This window comes from Arabidopsis lyrata (genome assembly GCF_000004255.2).
Source record: "Arabidopsis lyrata subsp. lyrata unplaced genomic scaffold ARALYscaffold_8, whole genome shotgun sequence".
In the NCBI taxonomy this organism is placed as follows: Eukaryota; Viridiplantae; Streptophyta; class Magnoliopsida; order Brassicales; family Brassicaceae; genus Arabidopsis; species Arabidopsis lyrata.
In genome coordinates, this window is record NW_003302548.1 from 4404521 (window position 1) to 4427093 (window position 22573).

A 22573-nucleotide genomic window follows, 5' to 3' on the forward strand; every position below is an offset into this window, starting at 1 on the left:
AGACCCAGCAGACTACTAAACCCAAGCAGGAAGCACAAGGTATGCAAGCACATAGAACAGCAGCAAAACATTAAATAAAATTTCGTCTAAGAACACGGCAAAGCAGCAATGGAAAATTGCAAATTCAGACAAATCAGGGAAGCATACCTTCTTCTGCCGAACCAGACGGAGCAGAATTTGGCGATTTCATTGACCTGTAAGAAAATAAAATTGGAATAAAAGCTCAACCCATTATATCAGAAGATTGGCATGACGGATAACAGAGAAAATTCCAGAGTGCAAGCCGGAAACAAATCGGGTTAAAGTATTAAGGATGAGTGACAGAGCCGACAAAAAGCAATGGCAAACCTGAAACTTGCGGTTGTAAATGATGATGGAGAATCGAGAAACGCAAAGATGTATGGATTAAGAAATGACAAATAGAGAACAGAGTAGCTTGCATGCAGTAAGAACTGTTATCAATGGTTTTTAAGAGAAAGACAGTAGAGAAGGAGAGAGAGAAGCGTGGAGCTGGGATGAAATTGATTGCGTGTAAACCGAAACGCAATCAATGATATCTTGTCGTCTCGTGGAAACGCAAAAGCTGGGGAAGAGAAGTAAAGTAAAACGCCAAAAAAAAAAATTTTGTCTGCTTCCGTGGGAAGGGCGAAATTGTAAATTCGCAGTCGGAAGAAATGGCAAATCCGAAAACAAATCCACAAAATGGCTCCCGGCCCAAAGGCCATCGCAAAAAGTCCATATGCCGTAATTAACTCTGTGTTGATAGATATTTATTTAGAGAATTTATTGTCTGTTTTAAAATCGCTTTAAGTTTACGATAGTAGTAAGTCTAATAGTATATTCTCTTTTATTTATATGGTTTACATAATAATTATTTTGGTTTATGTTAACAGTATAATTAGTTGTATTTATGTTAAGAGTAACATAACTTAGATATGCTACTCAATGCTTGAACAAACACCGTTTCTTTCGCAGTTCTTCCTTTCTTTACGACAAAATCATTCCCTTGATTCTTAACAGCTGCAGATGTAATTAACGTTTCCTCAGAAACTCAAGAGCCAATTTCTCAAGTTTCCTCCCTTCTTCAAATTTGAAGTCATGAACCATAAATTGGTGATTTTTTTTTTTCTAATTGGTGAAACTTAGCTTCAGCTCAATAACAAAACTACCCTTTGATGTTAATTTTTCTATGAATCGTAAATCTAAAGTCATGAACACTAATTCAGGTGATACGTTACTTACCGGTCTCGTAAATCTCAACGACTGCGTCATCGGTGACAGTTTCTAAGTAGCAGAGAAGATTAAACTCGTGAGGGCGGATACCAGGATCATGTCAAAAGATAGGTGTTGAAGAAAGTGTCGAAAGAAGCAACTTTTGCTTCAAGCTTTGGCTTCCCTTCATCTTCTTCGTCTTCCCCATTTTTTTTTTCCGTCTCCTTTGTTTTTTTTTTCTTTTCCAATTGTCGATTTTAAGAGGAAAATAATAAGTCCAACATTTTAATGCAATCTGGATAATTAATAAGTCCATTTTTTTGTAAATTAGCTTTTTTTTTAATATAATTACAAGTATGATTGATAGAAGTTTGAAATGATTCTAGGATTGGGTTTACTCAAATTTTAATATTTTATTATTTTTGTTATATATGTATATATTAATAAATACATGTTGTATATTACTTTTATAAAATAAATGTACCGTATATTCAATTTTTGTTTTTGTTTTGTTTTATTTTTATAATGTGTATAACATTTTACAAATATCTTAATTCTTTTTATATGTATATAGTTTTCAGCGACTAATATATTTCAAGAACCTTACTTTCTTTTTATTAAAAATATACATGGTGCACAACCATAATTTGAATAACACTTAAAATATTTAACATAGACTTTCAATTTTTAAAACTATTCTTTTAACCTTTAAATCACAATGATTTGTTAAAATGATAACTTATAATTTATTTTAATTATACAATAATTTTAATATAAAATTATTATTCCAATTATGTTACTGGATTTTGTAAAAATTTTACTCATTTTCGTAACTGAGGGAGAAACCCACAATCTCAATGTTAGCAGAAAATCAAGGAAACACTACTTTACTATTATTTTATAACGCAATTACACCGTATAAATGTAGATAAAAATACAAATATTTGTCACCATTATTTTTTTATTCTTTTTTTATTTGATATACTCAATTAACATCATTATTTTGTTTATAGAGTCAGACTATAATTTACGAAACTGAAATCTAAAAATGATATTGAACCAAATCAAACCAAAAAACGGAATAGACAAGCTTATTTAAATTTATATATTTGTATTATTTAGTGATTTAACAATCCTTACAATTAGGAATATGGACTATTCGTCCAACTAAGATATTTTATAAATTTTATTTAATAAATTTTGTCTATGATAATAAAAGCTGATGTGTATTATTTATTTTAATTTGATTGATTTTACTTTTTAAATGAAATCTCAGCTTCTAGTAAGACATAAAGTAATAAAAGTGATTAGTGGCTTAATTAAGAATATAGTTACCAAACCAAATTCTAGTAGTACAAAATCAAAATTTTGGTGGATGTGAATATCAAAAAATTTATGTGTAAACTGAATCGGTACATGTTGATTGTTGAGTTATATAGTAAATTTTTTTTATTATAAACGTCTTAAATATATATATATATATATATATATATATATATATATATATATATATATATATATATGTTATGTAAAAAATAACTATGGATATAAAGTTTATATTTAGATATTTGATCAATTCCATCAAATAATAAGAATTTTTTTTTATGTGTCAACATTACATAAGCTAATGTGTATTCATTTTATATATAATTTGACTTTGTTTTTCTTTGCACAAATTAGAAATCTATGTATCATAATTAAAAAAGAAAGTATGTGTATTATATGTTTTAATTTGATTGGTTGTATTTTTAAAATGATGCATTTTTTTAATAAATATCTGATGTGGCACAGAAAGTTGATGTGGCATGCTGGAGAAATGAGTTGTATTAATTGTTATGTTTTGATTGGGTATCATTTTTAATGATGTGTCAGTCCCACAATAGTTTAAAAAGCTGATGTGTCATTGCTGGAGAGACTCTTAGTAGTTTTATTGTATTGCAATAAAAACAACAAAAGTCTTTTCAGTGCTGACACCTCAGCATTTTGGAGTATTCTGGGACTGACACCTCATTAAAATCGTCAACCAATCAAAACATTTCGATTAATACAACTCATATTTCTCAACCAATAATAACTCTTTCCAATTTCACATCACTTAATAATTATTAAATTAAACTCAAGTCCAAGCGCAAGCTCAATTGATTTAAACTTTAAAAAAAACAACCTAATAATTATTTAAAATAAAAACAGCTCAATGCCTAAATTTCTATTAAAAAAATCAATTTAACATAAGGTGCTTATTAATTATTTCCTAGGTAGTCACACCATTATATATTTTTTTCAAACTCGTAAGCTAACATAATTTTTTTTTCTAAATGCAAAACATGGTTTCTTTTAAAAAGAAGAAAATTGATAGCTCATGAATGGAGGTAGATACCAAAAGAAAATTACAAAGAAAAAAAAACTTGTAAGAATATTTAAATTTGAAAATAAATAAAAAATAATATTTCAAAAGTACATCTACTTTTCGTCTTAAAGTGCATAAATTTCTATGTTTTGTTTCACCGGTAGTTTTAGCTTGAAGTCTCAATTGATAAATCACATTAAAAAAACTCCATGATCCAAGTGTATAAGAAAATATGAGTGGTCGATTGAGGAAAAAAGAGAGAATCATGAGGAATGGTGAAAGAAGGTTTGTGAAGGCTAAGATTCAGAAAAAATTGAGGATATGATATAGAAGAGACCTACTAGGCAAATGGGTTGGAGAAAGTTTGCTTACTTAAACTCAAAGTTAAATTTTTTAATCATTATTCGATGTTTTCAATTCTACTAAAAAAGAAAAAAAAAATTAAAAATAGCTCACGGGTTTGATTAGCTCTTAGAGCTTCTTAGAAATTCAAAAACAGTTGGCACAATAAATAATCAAACACATGCAGCCATGTTCCTCTAGACTTTATATAGTTTAATTTGAATAACAAAACAAAAAAATTAGAGTTTAAAATTATAGAATGTACATGAGGCGACTAAAGGTTCAGTTGTTGATTGTGTGTAAATAATGAGATACAACAACAAATACAAATAATATAACTCTCATTTCATTCAAAGAAAGGAAAAATTCATGTCATTAATCTTTTGTTTCAGAATTCAAAAGTAGTTTTATTTTCATAATATTTATTGACAGTTAGATAATTTTATTAATGCTAGAAAGAGACAATCCAAATACTAACTATCGGGTTTGGCAAAATTTTTAAGGTTTAAAAGAAGACAAACATTTATATGTATATCATAAAAGAATATGATCTTAATTTTAAAGACTTTTTCTAACAAAATGATCAAAACGAACTATAAAACCTCTCGAAATGATTTGGCTTGTGTTCGGGTCGATGTATATTGTGCTCGGTTCGGTTTGGTTTTAGTTATGTACTCTTAAAAAAACTTAAAGGTAGAGAGATATTTAAACAAAATCAATCTAATTTTATATTTTATTAATTAGAAAATGAAAAAATATCTAACGCTCTAAATCAAGTGCAACGTTAGTATTAGTAAAGCATTACATATTAGAATTTACAATATTATTATTTAATTAAATAAATAAATAGATTGGGTTATCGGTTCGGGTTGAAAAAAATATAATCGAATGGTTTGAATGTAAGTTATGGTTTGGTTTGGATCGGTTTGAGTTTAGTTTGCTAGGTTTGGTTTCGTTCGGTTAAAATGTCCACCATAATAATATTGATCTGATCTAATTCGAAAATCAAATTGTTTTAAAGTTAAACAAACAAAAATACACACAAAATACTTCGCTTATTAATTATTTTGATTTAATGGTCAAAAAAAAATATTTATTAAAACAAAAGGTATATTAAAATACTTTTAGTAGGATTCAAATATTGCTTGTGTACCATAAATAATTTTAACAAAAACAATCTAAGGTTCTTGAAGTATAAAAGTCGCAAAAAAAATATTTATATATATCACAATATAATACAATAATAACACTTAGTTTCTCTCCTGATCTGACACCTCAGCTTTTTCAGCCTTTTCAGGGTGTGACACATAAGCTTTTTTATCCTCCGCTTTTTTATCCTCCAATAAGAACATTTCATTAATATGATTCAGCATTATTTTTTTACACATCATCTTTCCGTTTTACTTTTTTTACGCATCATCTTTTGTTTCCATCATTTATTTCTGAATAAAAACATGAAACTCTGAGACATCGAGATTGAGATCTAAAAAAGACAGAGCAGAAGATGAAGAGAAATGGCTCGCCGCCAGTGCTGCTGCAACGCGCTATTGTAATTCTGCTCTCTATCCCTTAATTTGTCTGTTTGGTTTACGTGACATTTTTTTTTTTTTTTTTCATTAGGGGAAAATTGAGGTTAAGAAATTTCAAAATTCGTTTGGTACTTTTTAGCATGAGTGAGACCCTACTTCTGATTTTGGGGAAAAAAACTCGTGCTGTATTTGGTTGATTAGGACTCGAATAAATTATTATGAATGTTGGTGCAGAGAAGAGTAATGAGTTGGAGAAGAGTCTAGAAGTGTCTTCAGGCGGCTTCAGCGCATTGTTTGCATTGTTTGCTCTTCTCCTTGACGCTTCTTTTCGCTTTGAAGCTTGATCCTGTTGTTTCTCATTTATAGTTATTAGTTTTTCTTCTTAAGTTTGGTGGCTTGACTTATGTTTTGTATTGTGAAAGGTTTTAAATGAGTGTTTTGTGTACTCAAATGAATAAATTAAGTGGTTTAGCTTAAACTTCTTTTTATCCACCGTAACAAACTCCAACCATCTAATTAACTTAGCCATTAATCATTTTAAATTAAAAAAAAAAAGAATATGTTCCACAATGTAAATGATTTTTTTCTCAACATGCATCGCTTGTATATAGATGGAACTTTTTAGAAAAAAAAAGATGACAAGGAATCTCAAATCTCTTTGGTACAATAACAACACTCGGAATCAAATATAATGCCCTTCCCACAACGCATTTATAATTTCTGTCTTTGGTATCTATATAATTTTAGTAGTTTATATCAAATTTCACCTCTTAACAGTTGATATTTAAAGAATTTCATTAATCAGTTATATCAGAATCATTCCTAATAAAATTTAGGGCTATGAAATATTAATATTAAATTTGAATTGGACTATACAATATAACGAACAAAAATACAAAAAAAATCTCCGACGTAGCTAATTATTGTGTTCTAATGATAAAAAAAAATTAAGAGAATAAAAGACATGTTAAATGTTTTTATTCTGATTCAAATTATGTTTTTACAATAAATACCTTTTAAAGAAAGAATCTAAGATTCTTGAAGTTAATAGTCGCTGAAAAATATTTACATACATTACAATATAAAGACAAATCTAAAATTTTTAAAAAGTTAAAAATATACTAAAAACACAAAAATAAAACCAAACAAATTCAAAAAATAACTATACAGTACATTTCTTTTGTAAAAGTAAGATATAAAAAGTATTTATTAATGTGTACATATATAATATAATAAAATAAAAACTATTAAAATACTAACAAAGGTAAAATACTAAATCTGAGAAACCTTTTAAATTTTTACCATTTGTACTTTATATTCAAACAAAGGCATTATTAGCGGCTCTTCAACACACGTGGAGTAAACGATACACATCAATTTGTTTCGAAGGGGATTATCAGGTTCTAATCAACATTTTAGGCAGAGAAAGAAATGTCGATATTCAAAGTCTTCTCCAAGACATGGTATATTGGTCCTTAAAATTCGATAGAACTTTGTTTGTTTATACTAGGAGAGATTGTAATCAAGTTGCGTATCTTTTAGCAAAACTTAGTTGTGACAGACTCTCCTTTATCTCAAGCTCTGAAATCCCTCCTGAGCCGATTGCTCGAACTCTTTGTAATGATTTCTCAAATTCAATATAATTCACTTTTGACGGAAAAAAAAATTCATACAAAATTAATTTACAAAAACTACCCAGCGGCATAAACCACTTGATGCATTCACCTCATGCTTGTTGTTCTCTAAAAACCATTTGATGTCAAACAACTTATTCAAAAATGAAAAAAAAATTATAAAAAATAGTTATGCGGCGTAGCGTTGGTTTCGACCTCCAATTCGCTCTCTAAATCAAAGGGTTTGGGACTCATATCGTTATCTATTGAGAACCTTGAAAGCTTGGTGTCTTCTCCACAGCAGAGGAGTTTGGCTTTTTAGTGTCCTAGGCTGCATTCTTGTCTCTAATGATTTTACTTGTAGCCATGGTCAGTGGCGGATCCACGTAGTGTAATAGGGGGCAGATGCCACTGCTAATTTTTTAAATTTTAATGCAAATGTTAAACAATTTCAGTTATGCCCCTTGTTATTTGCAGTTTTGACCCTCAAACTCTTTGAAAAATTTAATATTGCCCCGCATAAATTTTATCTCTACATCCGCCCCTGGCCATGGTAGTGATCCCGAATGACTTAGCTATTCTGACATTTCATGCACTTTTTCATGTTTTATTGATATCAGGTAGTTGTAGTATGCTACATTAATGACTAAAAAGGTTGCAATTTTCGTTATGCTCATATATCTTTTATCCATGTTACATAATGTGTTAAAACGCTTTATATAGTTTTGATCAATTACAAAAAAATGGCTTGGGAAGCCTCTTTTTTAAAATTTAAAGGCATGTATAAATTTCTTTGTCTACCTATTGCTTTGTTTGAAAAACCACCTAATTATTATGCTATGCGGTATTTGACAAGTGTAACCCACAAACATGAAAATGCTTAATAGACAAAATAACCATAGTTTAGGTACATGAGTGATGTTTGGGTAGGATAATATGTTGCAAATTAAAGAAAGTTAAAATGAAACAAAAAGTAACAACTTATTTTGAATCATGTCTCTATTTCTTAAGTACACAAAGAAGGGTTAGTAACAAATACTGTGATTTATCTTTTTTATCAAAAATGAAAAAAAAAAAAAATTGTGATTTCTTACATTTGCAAATGATGTCTAATAAAAGATAATTAATTTATTATATCTTTGGTTTGTTTTTAACTTCATATTTGTTTTTTTTTAATTCAAGATTAGATACTCTTTTGTTTGTGTTAGAAAAAAGCAAGACAACTTTCATTGTGTAAACCAAAAATAGAAATTTCATTGTGGATCTGGTACTACATAATCTTGATTTAAGCAAAAATCATTAGTAACAAAAATAATTTACAAAAAAATATCTCGCGGCATAGCGCGAGTTTCGTCCTAGTCAATACAATAAAAACACTAATAGTCTCTCCAGGTCTGACACCTCAGTTTTTAAAGTTATTCTCATGTTGACACCTCATTAAAATCGTTATCCAATAAAAACATTTCGATTAATACAACTCAACAATTTCTAAGACAATAATAATTTTCCTACGTTCCACGTCATGTGGGCTTACTATCTGGGAAGAAGTAGGCTTATTATTATTCAGATGTCATTAAAATGTTGGGCTTATTATTTCATGATGCGTTCTCCTCTGACGAAGGGCTTTGATGAAGGTAGTTGAGTGGAGTGTCCTGAGCTTTGAGGTTGTCGAAGATGGATTTCATGTGGGGGAGAAGAAGAAACTGATCGATTGCCACGGTTCTTCTATGCCAAGGAATTCTCAAGTGGATATGAAGAAAGTAAGGTCGGAACTGGTTGGTTCACCGTTCGATTTTCATGTCCGGCATGGTGGACTTTCGTGACGGTGGATTAGGTCGGTTGGCAGCGCTTCTTTTCCGTCAACCCTTCTTTGTCGACATGTGTTCCTCTTTTATTATTGGGCTCTAATGTATGAGCTTAATGTTTTGGGAGAGGGTGGGTTGTTGGACTTCAATTCACTTGTAATGTTTGCTTTTATAGACTTAAATCCAAAGTTAGTGTTTGGTTAATGTCCCAAACAAAGAAGAAACAGAAAAGCTTAGAAGATTGAGAGAGACTGATAATGTAATTTTCATACTGAGGAAACCCTAGACACTCTGGGATCCGAGTACATTCTCAGAGTAGTAATGTTAAAACGACAACATATTGAAAACTAAAGAGAAAGGACAAACCCTCTTTCTCAATTAGAGGTTTACTTATACTCAACCATACTTAACCACTTTCGGTCTTCTTCTTCTTCTCCGGTTCTCCCACTGCAATGATATGAACATGATTGGATGCAATGATAAGGCGAGATTGCATTGGCGATTAGGGAGAACAGTGAATGCCTAGAGCTTCGACATGTCGGAAGTTTGTTGGTTTCGCCGGAATCATCGACGAGAGCTTCGGTTTTGGGTGATTCAACAGTACAACGGCATCGAAACAGCTCCGGTCTGGCTTCAGATGGGACGGATGAAGACTCTAAATGAATCAGTGGTTAATAAGTACGTTACAGTTCGGTTTAGGGGAATAGTTTACCATTGGTAGTGAAAAATTGGTTAACGACAATATAACGATCAAAGATAACACAAAAAAAAAAAAAAAAAAAAATTAGGCTTAGCTATGATTTAATTGTAAAAAACAATATCTTGTGGACGAATATGGCTTATATTTCTTGCCATGAGCTTACAAAACATTGGTGAAAAAGCTGGTGTTGCTTTCACATTTTGAATTGGGATGAAAGAACAAAACTTCCATGGTTTGTTTGAATTGCTATTGGTGTTTTCAATCATTCTTGTTTAATTTTTGCTATAGGTTTCGTTTCTTCTTGTAGTCATCCTTATAATGATATTAAAGTGATTAACTTTATAAAATCCAAAGAACAAGCATAATTCGAAGAATGATTTTATTTTATATAAAAAAATTATGATATAAAATAAATTATGAAGTTATAATTTTAACTAATTATTGTGATTTAATGGTTAAAAACTATTTTTTGAAAATGAAAAACTATGGCAAATATTTTCAGTGGTATTCAAATTATGTTTGTATACTAGATATATCTTTAATGGAAAAAATATCTATGGTTTTTTAATTATAATAGTGGTTGATAAATATATATATATATATATATCTATATTACAATGTATATAATTAGGCATAGGCATAAAAACCGGAACCGATGAACCGAACTGAACAAAAAAAAGGGTTTCGGTTCGGTTATGGATACCACTAAATACCCGAATGGATCTCAGTCACACTATCCACTGGATATGAGTAATAACCGAACCGAATCGAATATACATGGGTACCTGAATGGAACCGAAAATGTTTGGTCAACCCTTTGACAAACCTATATCTAAACCTAATCAATTTCTATGTTTTGAATGAAAATGATCCCACGTCGGCTCAAACGCTTGATCCACTCTGTTCCAAAAACACTTAATGGTAGATATAAGTCCAGAGAAAGACAAGGAAAAAGTTAGGATTTCAAGGCTCCCTTATCTTATAATCTTTTACATCTTGGGAGGTAAACAAGATTTTATGATCGTCTGCTTAACATAAAGTAGGACAATTGCAGTTTTGCATAATTGATATAATTTGAGTTGAGCTAGAAAAAATAACTTTAAACGATGTTTGAAACATATGAAACATATTCACCTAGGTAATAATGAAAGTAAAGTAAATAAAGTAACATTTAATAGCGAGGAAGTATCTGTTTTACATATTTAAAAGGGTTTGTTAGAGTTCTCTTTATGAGTTTAATTACAAAAGTTGCAATCTTTATTTTTTTTTCATCGATATCTATTTTGCATCATAAGAGAACTATCTCATTGAAAATAGGCGCTATTAACTTTATGATAATTAAGTTTATGAACCACATCCTTAAATGAAAGTCATGTTAATACATTTACTATGTTTGATTCAATTGTGATTACAAACAATATGATTTAATTATTACAAATCATATTTATATTATATATAAAATATTTTTAAAAGTATTCCATAGCGTAGCACGAATTTCGACCTAGTTAATTTAATAAGACAAAAAAAACACATGGCTAGATTAATTAGAAATATGTCACATTAATTAGAATTATTTATTGTTTTTAATTCTTTATATTCTTCTATTTATTTTTTATTGGTCAAATTATTTTCACATAGGTAAAAAAAAATATTTATATACAAAGAATAACTTCAATGAAATCTGTGTCAGAAAAGCTTAAACACATTTATAAATAAACCAAATGAGTATATTATAACTTTAACTTTCATAAAAGTACTTTTTTTAATTAATTCATTAATTTAATAAGGCAAAAGACACAATGACACATGGCCACGTTAATTAGAAATATGCCACGTCTCCAACATGCTTCGAAGCAAATCACTCTCTATAAGCTTCAAAAGTCAAAACCTTTGAGAAAGAGAAACACTCAGAGACCATCACCATCGCTCTTCCTCTGTTTCAATGGCTTCTTCCACGACGACCCTTCTTGGCCCACCTTCCGTCACCGGCGATTCACAGATCTTGAAACCAGTCACCATCCATTCACCGGAAACCCCAGTTTCCGATGAAAACAGTTTAATCTCCCAAACCGCCACACTAAACCTTGAAGAACCACCACCAATGGGTCTAACTGAAAACTTCTCGCCGACGTTTCTTTCATCCGGGAACCCATGTCTCGATTTCTTCTTCCACATCGTCCCCGATACATCTCCCGATGATCTGATCAAAAGGTTAGCTATTTCTTGGTCTCACGATCCTTTGACTACGTTGAAACTTGTATGCAATCTCAGAGGAGTTAGAGGAACTGGGAAATCAGACAAAGAAGGGTTTTACACAGCTGCGTTTTGGCTTTTCAAGAATCATCCAAAGACCCTAGCTTTGAATGTCCCTGCTCTTGTTGATTTTGGGTATTTCAAAGATTTGCCTGAGATTCTGTTTCGGATCTTGGAAGGTCAGCAGATGGAGAGAGGGAAGAGTCGGGTTTGGAGGAAGAGGGTTCAAAGGAAATTCAAAGGGAAGAGTGAGAAAAGGGACGAGATTTCCGGTGACATGGAAGATCGGATTCTGGAAAATGTAGAGGAGATTGGTGGATCTGTTGATAAGGTAAAGGCTAGGGCTTTACGGAAACAGAGAGAGTTCGAAAAGGCGAAAAAGGCGCTAGAGAGGTTTAACTCTGATGCTAATTATAGATTACTGTTTGATCGAATTGCGGATTTGTTTGCGGTTATGTTGAAATCGGATTTGAAGTGTTTGAATTCGAATGAGTTGAATAAGATTGGTTTAGCTTCGAAGTGGTGTCCTTCTGTTGATTCTTCGTATGATAAGACTACTTTGATATGTGAGGCAATTGCTAGAAGGATGTTCCCTAGAGAGGAATACAAAGATATAGAAGAGGCGCATTATGCGTATAGGATTAGAGATAGGTTGAGGAAAGAAGTTCTTGTGCCGTTGCATAAAGCGCTTGAGTTTCCGGAGTTGTTCATGAGTGCAAAGGAATGGAATTTGTTGAAGTATAATAGAGTTCCTTCTGTGGCTATGAAGAATTACAAGAAGCTGTTTGAGGAACATGATAGCGAGAGGTTTTCACAGTTTTTGGAGGATGTGAAGTCTGGGAAGAAGAAGATTGCGGCTGGTGCGTTGCTTCCTCATCAGATAATCAAGCAGCTGGAGGATGAGAGTGGGAGTGAAGTTGGCGCGGAAGTTGCAGAGCTTCAATGGGCGAGAATGGTTGATGATCTTGCTAAGAAAGGGAAGCTGAAGAATTCATTGGCGGTTTGTGATGTCTCTGGAAGTATGTCGGGTACGCCTATGGAGGTTTGTGTAGCGCTCGGGTTATTGGTTTCGGAACTTAATGAAGAGCCGTGGAAAGGGAAAGTTATCACCTTTAGCGAAAACCCGCAGTTGCACATTGTCACGGGTGCGAGTCTGAGAGAAAAGACTGAGTTTGTCAGGGAAATGGATTGGGGAATGAACACGGATTTTCAGAAGGTATTTGATCGTATTCTAGAAGTTGCAGTCGAGAATAACTTAACCGATGAGCAGATGATCAAGCGGTTGTTTGTGTTCAGTGACATGGAGTTTGATGATGCAATGGCAAACAGCCATTCAGAGGTGAGTTACCGTCTGAGTGTGGAGGACCGGTTGAAGATAAAGAAGCAACGATCCAAGGAGAAATGGGAGACAGATTATGAGGTGGTTCAGAGGAAGTATAAGGAGAAGGGTTTTCAGAATGTTCCAGAAATGGTATTTTGGAACTTAAGAGACTCATCGGCTACACCCGTGGTGGCTAACCAGAAAGGAGTAGCTATGGTTAGCGGGTTTTCGAAGAATCTACTGACTCTGTTTCTTGAGGAAGGTGGGATTGTGCATCCTGAAGATGTCATGTGGTTAGCCATCAAAGGTGAGGAGTATAAGAAGCTTGTTGTTTATGACTGAGATACACATACACAAGCTTCAATGCTTATACCGCAAAAAACTAAGAAGTTTAATAATTTTGAGAGTTTTGTTTTTGATTAGTGGAATTATGTGAGGACATGAATGAATCTTGCTTGTTTTAACTTTTCGTTCTAAATACCTATGTGATCTGTTTAACTTATTAATGGATGCTGGTACTTTAAACTTGGTGATCAAGGTTGCTTGAAGCTAGATAGAAATTGTCTAGTCGTTGAAACAGAGATCAAACAGTTCTGATTCGTCTCTAGAGATATTCTTCATGAGGCAAATCTCTTTGAGCTCCTGTCATAGGCTTCTCTTTGTTTTTCTATATCTCTTTTCTGAGTTTGTGTTCTTATTTAGTTTTGATCCAAAAAAAAAAAAGTGTTCTTATTTAGTCTTCTGGTTAAACAAAAAAACAAAAAAATGGGGACATTTATGGACAATACTATGATCTCTTGAAACTTTTCGAATACTGATGATACCCTCGTTTCCAAAATATATAATGTGAAATTTTAAATTAAATCATAACACATGTAGGAATCAAAAATTATTAGCACGATGATTTAATATTTTTATATAATTAAGAGTGAATTTGCTCAGAGACGTTATTGGGGAAAATATTTAAGAAAACAACATTAGTAAGGAGGGTCATAGACAACGTGAAAAAAACAGTTGCAATGGGGCTTGAAGTTAACAATAATTACGAGAATACCAGCCATTGTTTACGTCGTGCGCGTGGTGAAGGTTGGTGTCTCTTAAAAGAGCCGAAGGAACAATCTGCCATATAATAAATGCTTCCAGTTGAACTAACATAGCCACGTAGACAAAAAGAACGAAATGATCGTTAATAAATGCAACAGATCTTAACTTGAGCTAACTCAAATTTGAGTATAGACAACTAACATAGTTTGATGGATACTCAATAAATAGTTCTTTGAATTTTTTAAACAACTAACCTAGTTGCATAGACATCCAATGAATATTTTATACGATTTTGACATTTGTATACAGATAAATAATTATGGTGTTAAATAGTGCAGTCTATGTGTACATGTAAATATATATAGCGTTATTAGCATTTATATATATGTAAAAACGTACATGGAGCGTTATTAACATTTGTATACATGTAAATACGTACATGGAGCGTTATTAATTAGCATTTGTATACATGAAAACATGTATATAGACCGTTATTAACATTTGTATACATGTAACCACAAATATTTTTTAGATATTTAATCTAATCGACAGAGGAAACAACATGCAAGATATATACTAGATTTACAAAATGCTTTGGACATCCACAACAAACATCAATTCATTTGTCTCAAGCTATAACACGCTTCAGTTTCTCGAGAATGCCAAAATTCATTGTCTTTGTCTCACACAATGGGCCGAACTTTGGTCGACAGTACATAAGCGAGTGGGGTTAAAATTGGACAAAATAGGAGCTAAAATTAGTGTTGTTCTGGACCATGTGTCAGTTTACCAAAAAACTAAATAGCTCCCCCAATAATGTCTCTCACCCAATTATCTCTATAATTAAATATGAAAGTAAAAATCAAAATAAATAATCTAGAAACTAAAAATTTAATCTAAAATAAAATAGAAAATTATAAACACGATGATATATAAATATTTGATAATTCAACTCATGTCTTGATCATGTTATTTACGAACTTTGATATATCGAACATTATATAATAATAACATTTTTTACATTAAATATTTTTCTTTGCTTTTAATATATTTTTTCAAAAAATAGTAATTGTAATTATATTTTACATTTTCCCTTTTTCATAAGTTTTCCCTTTTTATAAAATTTAACTTTTTAACTAAATTTTAATTGACTTTTATACTTTAATATGTATGTTTTTTTATGTTAAAGATTTGTAAGTTTCAATTTTGTGTTAGTATGTGTCAAAATCTGTATGTGAGAAGTTTATTACATATATCAATGAATCGATTGACACATATAGCAATCATGTTAATTTGTTACTTACTTTTGAACATCAACAGTCATATAACAAGATTATATGTTTTAAATTTATTTTTATGTATACTTTTCTTTTTAATACTATAAATTTTCAGGATTAATTATTTACTATATTATTTATTTTTATTTTACAATTTAATATACTTTTCTTAAAGAAAGTAAATGTAATTCTTTTTTTTTTGGATTTGTGATTTATTGTATAATTATTTTTTAATTGAAATAATTTTTTATAGACAAGTCAAAATCTTATCAAAAAAATTGACACGTGTCACGATCTTATAAATTACTAACTTTAAAAATCAAGTTTTATATAATAAGATGTTATATAAATTATTTCGTAAATATATATACTCTTGGTAATCAATTGCATTTATGAATTGTTGATATCTTAAATATTGAAAAGAAATATGTAAAAGTAACACTAATGTGCAGTATTTGTGTGGAAGCCCCCTTGGCCCATTGGTTGACCAAGGGTTAATTAATGCTTCTACACCAAGAGGTCTGGGGTTCGAGTCCCAGATATTGCGATTTATTAATAAATTTGCAGATTAAATGAGGCAAGTGTGCAAGAGATCTCCAGCGAAGTACAATTATAGCCGTTCGCCAGGATTCTACGCAGAGAGAGAAGTGTCGTTAGGTCGTGGATCATTGAAGGTGTCCGTCAAGAGCATGGAGAAAGAAGTGTCGTCTGTCGTGGATCTAATAAGGGTCGGAAGGAATTGTCCGTTGTAGAATCGTCTATGTAACAGTTCTCATAATTTGCAATAAATAATAAATCTAGACGTCAAAAAAAAAAAATGTGCAGTATTTGTAATTAGTGAAATAAAGGTTTGGAAATTAATTAAATTTATGAGAAACTTTCTGAACACGTCATGACACTCTTGTAAACTAGTGAAGGTAAGATGTTTTTTATTAAGAGTGCTTCTCAATTAATGTATAAGAGATTCATTATATAAATGCCTCCTATAAATGTGTATATCGGAAATTTGAAGGATTTAGGTTACTTGGTCTCCAAGCTAAACAAATCTTAATCTTTTTGATTTATTATATTTTTCTTTCTATAAAGTTGATGTCTTAGGGTTTCTCTTTTACCTATAAATATACTCTACTAATTGATGGGCAAAGCAATCCGCTACTTTGACAAAAACCCTTTAGACCATCACCAAATCTCTATCTCTTCAATGGCTTCTTCCACTACGATCCTTCTGGGACCACCTTCCGTCGCCGCCTTCGAGACACCAGAAACCCCTGTTTCCGATGGCAACAGTTTGATCTCCCAAACTGCCACACTAAACCTCGAAGAACCACGGATGGGTCTGACGGAAAACTTCTCGCCCACGTTTCTATCCTCCGGGAACCCATGTCTCGATTTCTTCTTCCACATCGTCCCGGACACACCTTCCGAGGATCTGATCCAAAGGCTGGCGATTTCTTGGTCTCACGATCCTTTGACTACGTTAAAGCTCATCTGCAATCTCAGAGGAGTTAGAGGAACTGGGAAATCAGACAAGGAAGGGTTTTACACAGCTGCCTTGTGGCTTTACAAGAATCACCCAAAAACCCTAGCTTTGAATATCCCTGCTCTCGTCGATTTTGGGTATTTCAAAGATTTGCCTGAGATTCTCTTTCGGATCTTGGAAGGTCAGCAGATGGAGAGAGGGAAGAAGCGTGTTTGGAGGAAGAGGATTCAGAGGAAATTCAAAGGGGATAGTGAGAAAAGGACTGCTATATCTGGTGAAATGGAAGATCGAATTCTCGAAACAGCGGAGGAGATTGGTGGCCCTGTTGATAAAATCAAAGCTAGGGCTTTGCGGAAACAGAGAGAGTTCGAAAAGGCGAAAAAGGCGCTAGAGAGGTATAACTCTGATGCTAATTACAGATTACTGTTTGATAGAATTGCGGATTTGTTTGCCGATTTGTTGAAATCGGATTTGAAGTGTTTGAATTCGAATGAGTTGAATAAGATTGGTTTAGCTTCGAAATGGTGTCCTTCTGTCGATTCTTCGTATGATAAGACTACTTTGATATGTGAGGCGATTGCTAGAAGGATGTTTCCTAGAGATGAGTATGAAGGTATCGAAGAAGCGCATTATGCGTATAGGATTAGAGATAGGTTGAGGAAAGAAGTTCTCGTGCCGTTACATAAAGCGCTTGAATTACCAGAGGTGTCTATGAGTGCCAAGGAATGGAATTTGTTGAAGTACAATAGAGTTCCTTCTGTGGCTATGCAGAATTACAGGACACGCTTTGTGGAACACGATAACGAGAGGTTCACCGAGTTTTTGGGGGATGTGAGATCTGGGAAGAAGAAAATCGCGGCTGGTGCATTGCTTCCTCATCAGATAATCAGCGAGCTTGAGAATGATAGTGAAAATGAAGTTGGTGCAGAAGTAGCAGAGCTTCAATGGGCAAGAATGGTGGATGATCTTGCCAAGAAAGGGAAATTGACGAATTCATTGGCGATTTGTGATGTCTCGGGAAGCATGGCTGGTACACCTATGAATGTTTGTGTAGCACTCGGGTTATTGGTTTCAGAACTTAACGAAGAGCCGTGGAAAGGGAAAGTTATCACCTTTAGCGAAAACCCGCAGCTTCATGTTGTCACGGGTTCGAGTCTGAGAGAAAAGACTGGGTTTGTCAGAGCAATGGATTGGGGAATGAACACTGATTTTCAGAAGGTGTTTGATCGGATTCTAGAGGTTGCAGTTGAAAATAACTTAACCAATGACCAGATGATCAAGCGGTTGTTTGTGTTCAGCGACATGGAGTTTGATGATGCAAGAGTAAAAGACAGCAATTCGGAAGTGAGTGACTACGAGAGTAACTCCGAGAGTGACTATGAGAGTGTCTCCGAGAGTTTTGAGAAATGGGAGACGGACTATGAAGTTGTTCAGAGAAAGTATAAAGAGAAGGGTTTTCAGAATGTTCCTGAAATTGTATTTTGGAACTTAAGAGACTCGTCAGCTACACCCGTGGCGTCTAAGCAGAAAGGAGTAGCTATGGTTAGCGGGTTTTCGAAGAATCTACTGACTCTGTTTCTTGAGGAAGGTGGGATTGTGAATCCTGAAGATGTCATGTGGTTAGCCATTAAAGGTGATGAGTATAAGAAGCTTGCTGTTTATGACTGAGATACACATACACAAGCTTATACCTTAAGCAGTTTTTTTTCATTTTGATGTGAGGACATGAATGAATCTTGTTTATGATTTTTTTTATACTAAGTCTAATTAGATATAGCTAAGAAAATGAAAATGATCTAGAAGTCATAAGAGGAGGCATCACTCTTCGTTTCCTCCTAACTTTGGAATCTTTCCTTTACAGAAGAAAAGGGCAAAAGCCAAACTAATATTCTCTAATCTCTCTCTTTCCTTGTTATTCCTGTGGTGTCCTCTCACATCCGGTGGTTTCATAACGAATATGTTCTTGTCATAGCCAAGTTGCTTGACATGATGCGAACACATCAACGAACAATGTTTTGAGAATTACTCTACATCCAAAAACATTGATACTGTGATGGAGAAAGAACGTTGTTTCGTGCTCTTACACGCAGAAATATCTTGAATTCGAATCTCGATGTACATGATTAGATTCAAGCCTAAAATGCTCAACACAAAGAAATGTCTAAACTAGCTAACATTTTTTTACCCATAAAAAGACAAAAAATAACTAGCTAATATTTTTGGTTATTCTGGTGGAAGTAGAATAGTTGGGATTTTGCTGAAAAGGAAGAAGAATATGTTTTTGTAGATAGCCAAGTTGCTTGATATGACGCGAACGAATCCAAAAACATTGATTCTAAGAAGAAGAAAGAGCGTTTTTCGCACTCTAATTACCGGCGCAAAGATATTGAATTTGAATCTTGACGTACCGGGCTGGATTCAATCCTGTGAAGCTTAACAAACACATAAAGAATGTATTTCTGAATTAGCAAGAATCTGATTATTACATGATTTAGTTGAAGTTAGAACAATGTAGGTAGGTCTGAACACATGGGCTTTTGCTAAAAAGTTATGAAGAATATATTCTTCAACGCGGCTTTATAAAGCCCTTCTTCAAATTGACAATTACCATTCTTTTTCTCAAAGAGCAAGCATAAAAGAACATAAAAGAACCAAACTTTTTTAATTTATTTCATATTGTCAATAGCTTCTGTTTAGTATAAATCTTCTAGGTCTCTTCTCGTTGTTGTTTCGTCTCATTGTTGCTCTGTTTCTTGAGGTTTTATTAATGGATGCTAGTACTTTAAACTCGGTGATCAATAGGTTGCTTGAAGCTAGAGAGAAACCAGGAAAGATTGTTCAATTGTCTGAAACAGAGATTAAACAGCTCTGTTTCGCCTCCAGAGGTATCTTCTTAAGACAGCCAAATCTCTTGGAACTCGAAGCTCCAGTCAAAATCTGTGGTAGGCTTCTCTCTGTTTCTCTCTGACTCTTCTCTGATATTGTGTTCTTATGTAATCTTTTGGTTAAACAAAAAAAACAGGGGACATTCATGGACAATATCCGGATCTCTTGAGACTATTCGAATATGGCGGTTACCCTCCTCGTTCAAACTACTTGTTCCTTGGAGATTACGTTGATCGCGGCAAGCAGAGCATCGAAACGATTTGTCTTTTACTCGCTTACAAGATCAAATTCCCTGAAAACTTCTTCCTTCTTAGAGGAAACCATGAAAGTGCCTCAATAAATCGCATTTACGGCTTCTATGACGAGTGTAAACGCAGATTCAGTGTCAAGATTTGGCGAATCTTCACCGATTGCTTCAATTGTCTCCCCGTGGCTGCACTCATCGATGATCGGATTTTTTGTATGCATGGTGGGCTCTCACCGGAGCTTCTTAGCTTGAGACAGATTAGGGATATTCGTCGTCCAACAGATATTCCTGATCGCGGTTTACTCTGTGATCTCTTGTGGTCTGATCCTGATAAAGATGTTAGAGGTTGGGGGCCTAACGATCGCGGAGTTTCTTACACTTTCGGATCGGATACAGTTTCTAGCTTTCTGAAAAGACTTGATCTTGACCTAATTTGTAGGGCTCACCAGGTTTGTTTATTGTTCCTTGTGCCCAACGAAACCCTTTTTGTGTATGTTTCCTTTTGACGCAAGCAATGATGTCGTAACAGGTTGTTGAAGACGGATTCGAGTTCTTTGCGAATAAGCAGCTCGTGACGATATTCTCTGCACCGAATTACTGTGGAGAATTCGACAATGCAGGTGCGATGATGAGTGTGGACGATGATTTGACCTGCTCTTTTCAGATCTTAAAACCTAATGACAAGAAATCAAAGTTCAGTTTCGGAAGTAGAGGTGGTGCTAAAACTAGCTTCCCTTATCCTAAAGTCAAGGTATGTGTGGATGATACTTTTGCACCAAAAATAAATGAATGCATAAAAAATTGCTCTATTACTATATGTTTTGAATGATTTAATATTTAATTTTGTTCTTACTATTCACATTGATTGATGAAACTTTGGATTAGTATTGACTTCACCGAATTAGACCAAACGTTAGTCAAATCTAACACTGTGGTATAGTTTAAACTGCTTTGTTTCTCACTAGTTATTTATAGTGACACAATTTTTGTCATGTCATGTTACAAGGCAATCTCGCAATCTCTAACCATTTGTTCGAAACATGTTTACTTGCAGTCGATTTTGAGTTCGCAGAATTCGAAAGAATACAACTGATGAAGTTTTGATGACTCCATAAAACTCCGCATAATAACTGTTTAGAAATCATGCCAACGTAATTCGATTATATGATGAGAAAGCAAGATGATTTTGAATTTCGGAATTTTGGGAAGCTTCTGTTTTTGTTTTGTTTTTGTGTTGTCTTTTGCTTTTACTTGTGTGTATGTTTTTTATATCTCTATTGTTTGTAAATTTGGTTTGTAACTGTTGGCGATTAGAATTTGATATTAAAATATGATTTCCTTTGGACCATTTTTTTTTTTTTAAGTTTCTTAATTAGAAGACATTTGATATTCTTATCTCTTGCATCTTTTAATACTAGAGAGCAAAAGAAATAAGACATTTGGATACAAAGTTCACATACCATATAAACAGAGGAAGACATCACGCTTCTTAGGGTGATAGGCGGGTCATTAGCCACCGTTGTAACAAATCTCCGAGGTTTGTAGAATTCAAGTGTTGCATAGCAATAATGTGATCATGGACTGTTTCGTCGATGATGCAGACCAGCTGGCGCGAGGAAAGGGACGGGCGGTTGTGATCTACTGTTTCTCTCACGCCATAGATAGTAGATGGCTGTCTGGAAGCAAAGCTTGAGAAGAATACTATCAATGGCGTTGATGGAGAAGCATATATAGTTCTCAAAGTATCAGTCCAATCCGGAGTGATGCGTTGATGGAGACGACTCTCACACAACTCCAACCAAACTGTATATGTGAAACTAAGTTGTTGCATGAACTGGATCTCTCGATCACTAATTACAGCACCAATGAGGAGTTCGATGACTGTCACTCATTGTTGATGTTTTCGTTAAGATCATCATTCGTTGGTTCAAACATGTCACAAGATATGGTAAGTGCGCTGTCGATAAAAGACAGCGCACTCCTCGTTGGTGCCGTAATTAGTGATCTGAGAGATCCAGTTCGTGCAACAACTTAGTTTATAAGCTAATAGAGAAAGGAAATACCATATAAACAGAGGAAGATCACATACATAGACTAATGGTGTTTCATAAAAAACAAAAGCTATAAATCTTAGATGATCAGACAAAAACTATCTTAGATGGTTGTTTAATGTGGGCGATAGTATGAAATCAAGAGAAAAATACTAAGTTTCAATCAAAATAAAGGAACGGGATATCGAGAAAAATAAAATTTAAAACTCTACTATGGAAAATAAGCTGACATAGGAGGTGGATAAGATCCTTTTATAAATACATAGAGAATGGTTTACGTAGAACTAAATCAAAAATAAAATTAAAATTAAAACCTTTAAGAACAAACATAAAGCTTTATACTACTATAAAATCTAAAGATATGAATCCAAATTAATATGACATAGCATGTTTACATGAAAATAATTTTGAAAAGCTCTAAACAGATTGAATTCATGTTCGCCTTTTGGTTTGGCCTTGTAATGAA

General features: G+C 33.1%; 3 protein-coding genes and 1 long non-coding RNA gene across 4 annotated transcripts; all 4 read left to right on the plus strand.

Annotated features, from left to right (window-relative positions):
• The first annotated feature begins 5139 nt into the window (after positions 1–5139).
• LOC9299732 lies at positions 5140–5910 on the plus strand. The gene is made up of 2 exons (XR_002329993.1): positions 5140–5450; positions 5665–5910. It is a non-coding gene; the product is annotated as an uncharacterized LOC9299732 (long non-coding RNA).
• A 5498-nt stretch (positions 5911–11408) lies between these two features.
• On the plus strand, positions 11409–13647 carry LOC9299734. Its single transcript, XM_002863612.2, has one exon. The coding sequence runs from the start codon at positions 11491–11493 to the stop codon at positions 13462–13464; it is 1974 nt and encodes a 657-aa protein (XP_002863658.1). The 5' UTR covers positions 11409–11490; the 3' UTR covers positions 13465–13647.
• Positions 13648–16210: 2563 nt separating this feature from the next.
• LOC9299735 lies at positions 16211–18697 on the plus strand. The gene has a single exon (XM_021010676.1). It carries the CDS (start codon positions 16579–16581, stop codon positions 18589–18591), a length of 2013 nt encoding a protein of 670 aa, XP_020866335.1. The 5' UTR covers positions 16211–16578; the 3' UTR covers positions 18592–18697.
• Positions 18698–19528: 831 nt separating this feature from the next.
• Positions 19529–21404, plus strand: LOC9299736 (serine/threonine-protein phosphatase PP1 isozyme 7). The gene is made up of 4 exons (XM_021010684.1): positions 19529–19865; positions 19946–20505; positions 20586–20807; positions 21111–21404. The coding sequence occupies exons 1-4, from the start codon at positions 19691–19693 to the stop codon at positions 21147–21149; spliced, it is 996 nt and encodes a 331-aa protein (XP_020866343.1). The 5' UTR covers positions 19529–19690; the 3' UTR covers positions 21150–21404.
• Positions 21405–22573: the final 1169 nt, after the last annotated feature.

Bases quoted from the DNA above. Each gene is read 5' to 3' on its own strand.
- LOC9299734 (XM_002863612.2), top strand. From the start codon at position 11,491: ATGGCTTCTTCCACGACGACCCTTCTTGGCCCACCTTCCGTCACCGGC.
- LOC9299736 (XM_021010684.1), top strand. From the start codon at position 19,691: ATGGATGCTAGTACTTTAAACTCGGTGATCAATAGGTTGCTTGAAGCT. The intron at 19,866-19,945 runs GTAGGCTTCTCT...CAAAAAAAACAG, and splicing joins AGCTCCAGTCAAAATCTGTG to GGGACATTCATGGACAATAT. The intron at 20,506-20,585 runs GTTTGTTTATTG...ATGTCGTAACAG, and splicing joins TAATTTGTAGGGCTCACCAG to GTTGTTGAAGACGGATTCGA.
- LOC9299735 (XM_021010676.1), top strand. From the start codon at position 16,579: ATGGGCAAAGCAATCCGCTACTTTGACAAAAACCCTTTAGACCATCAC.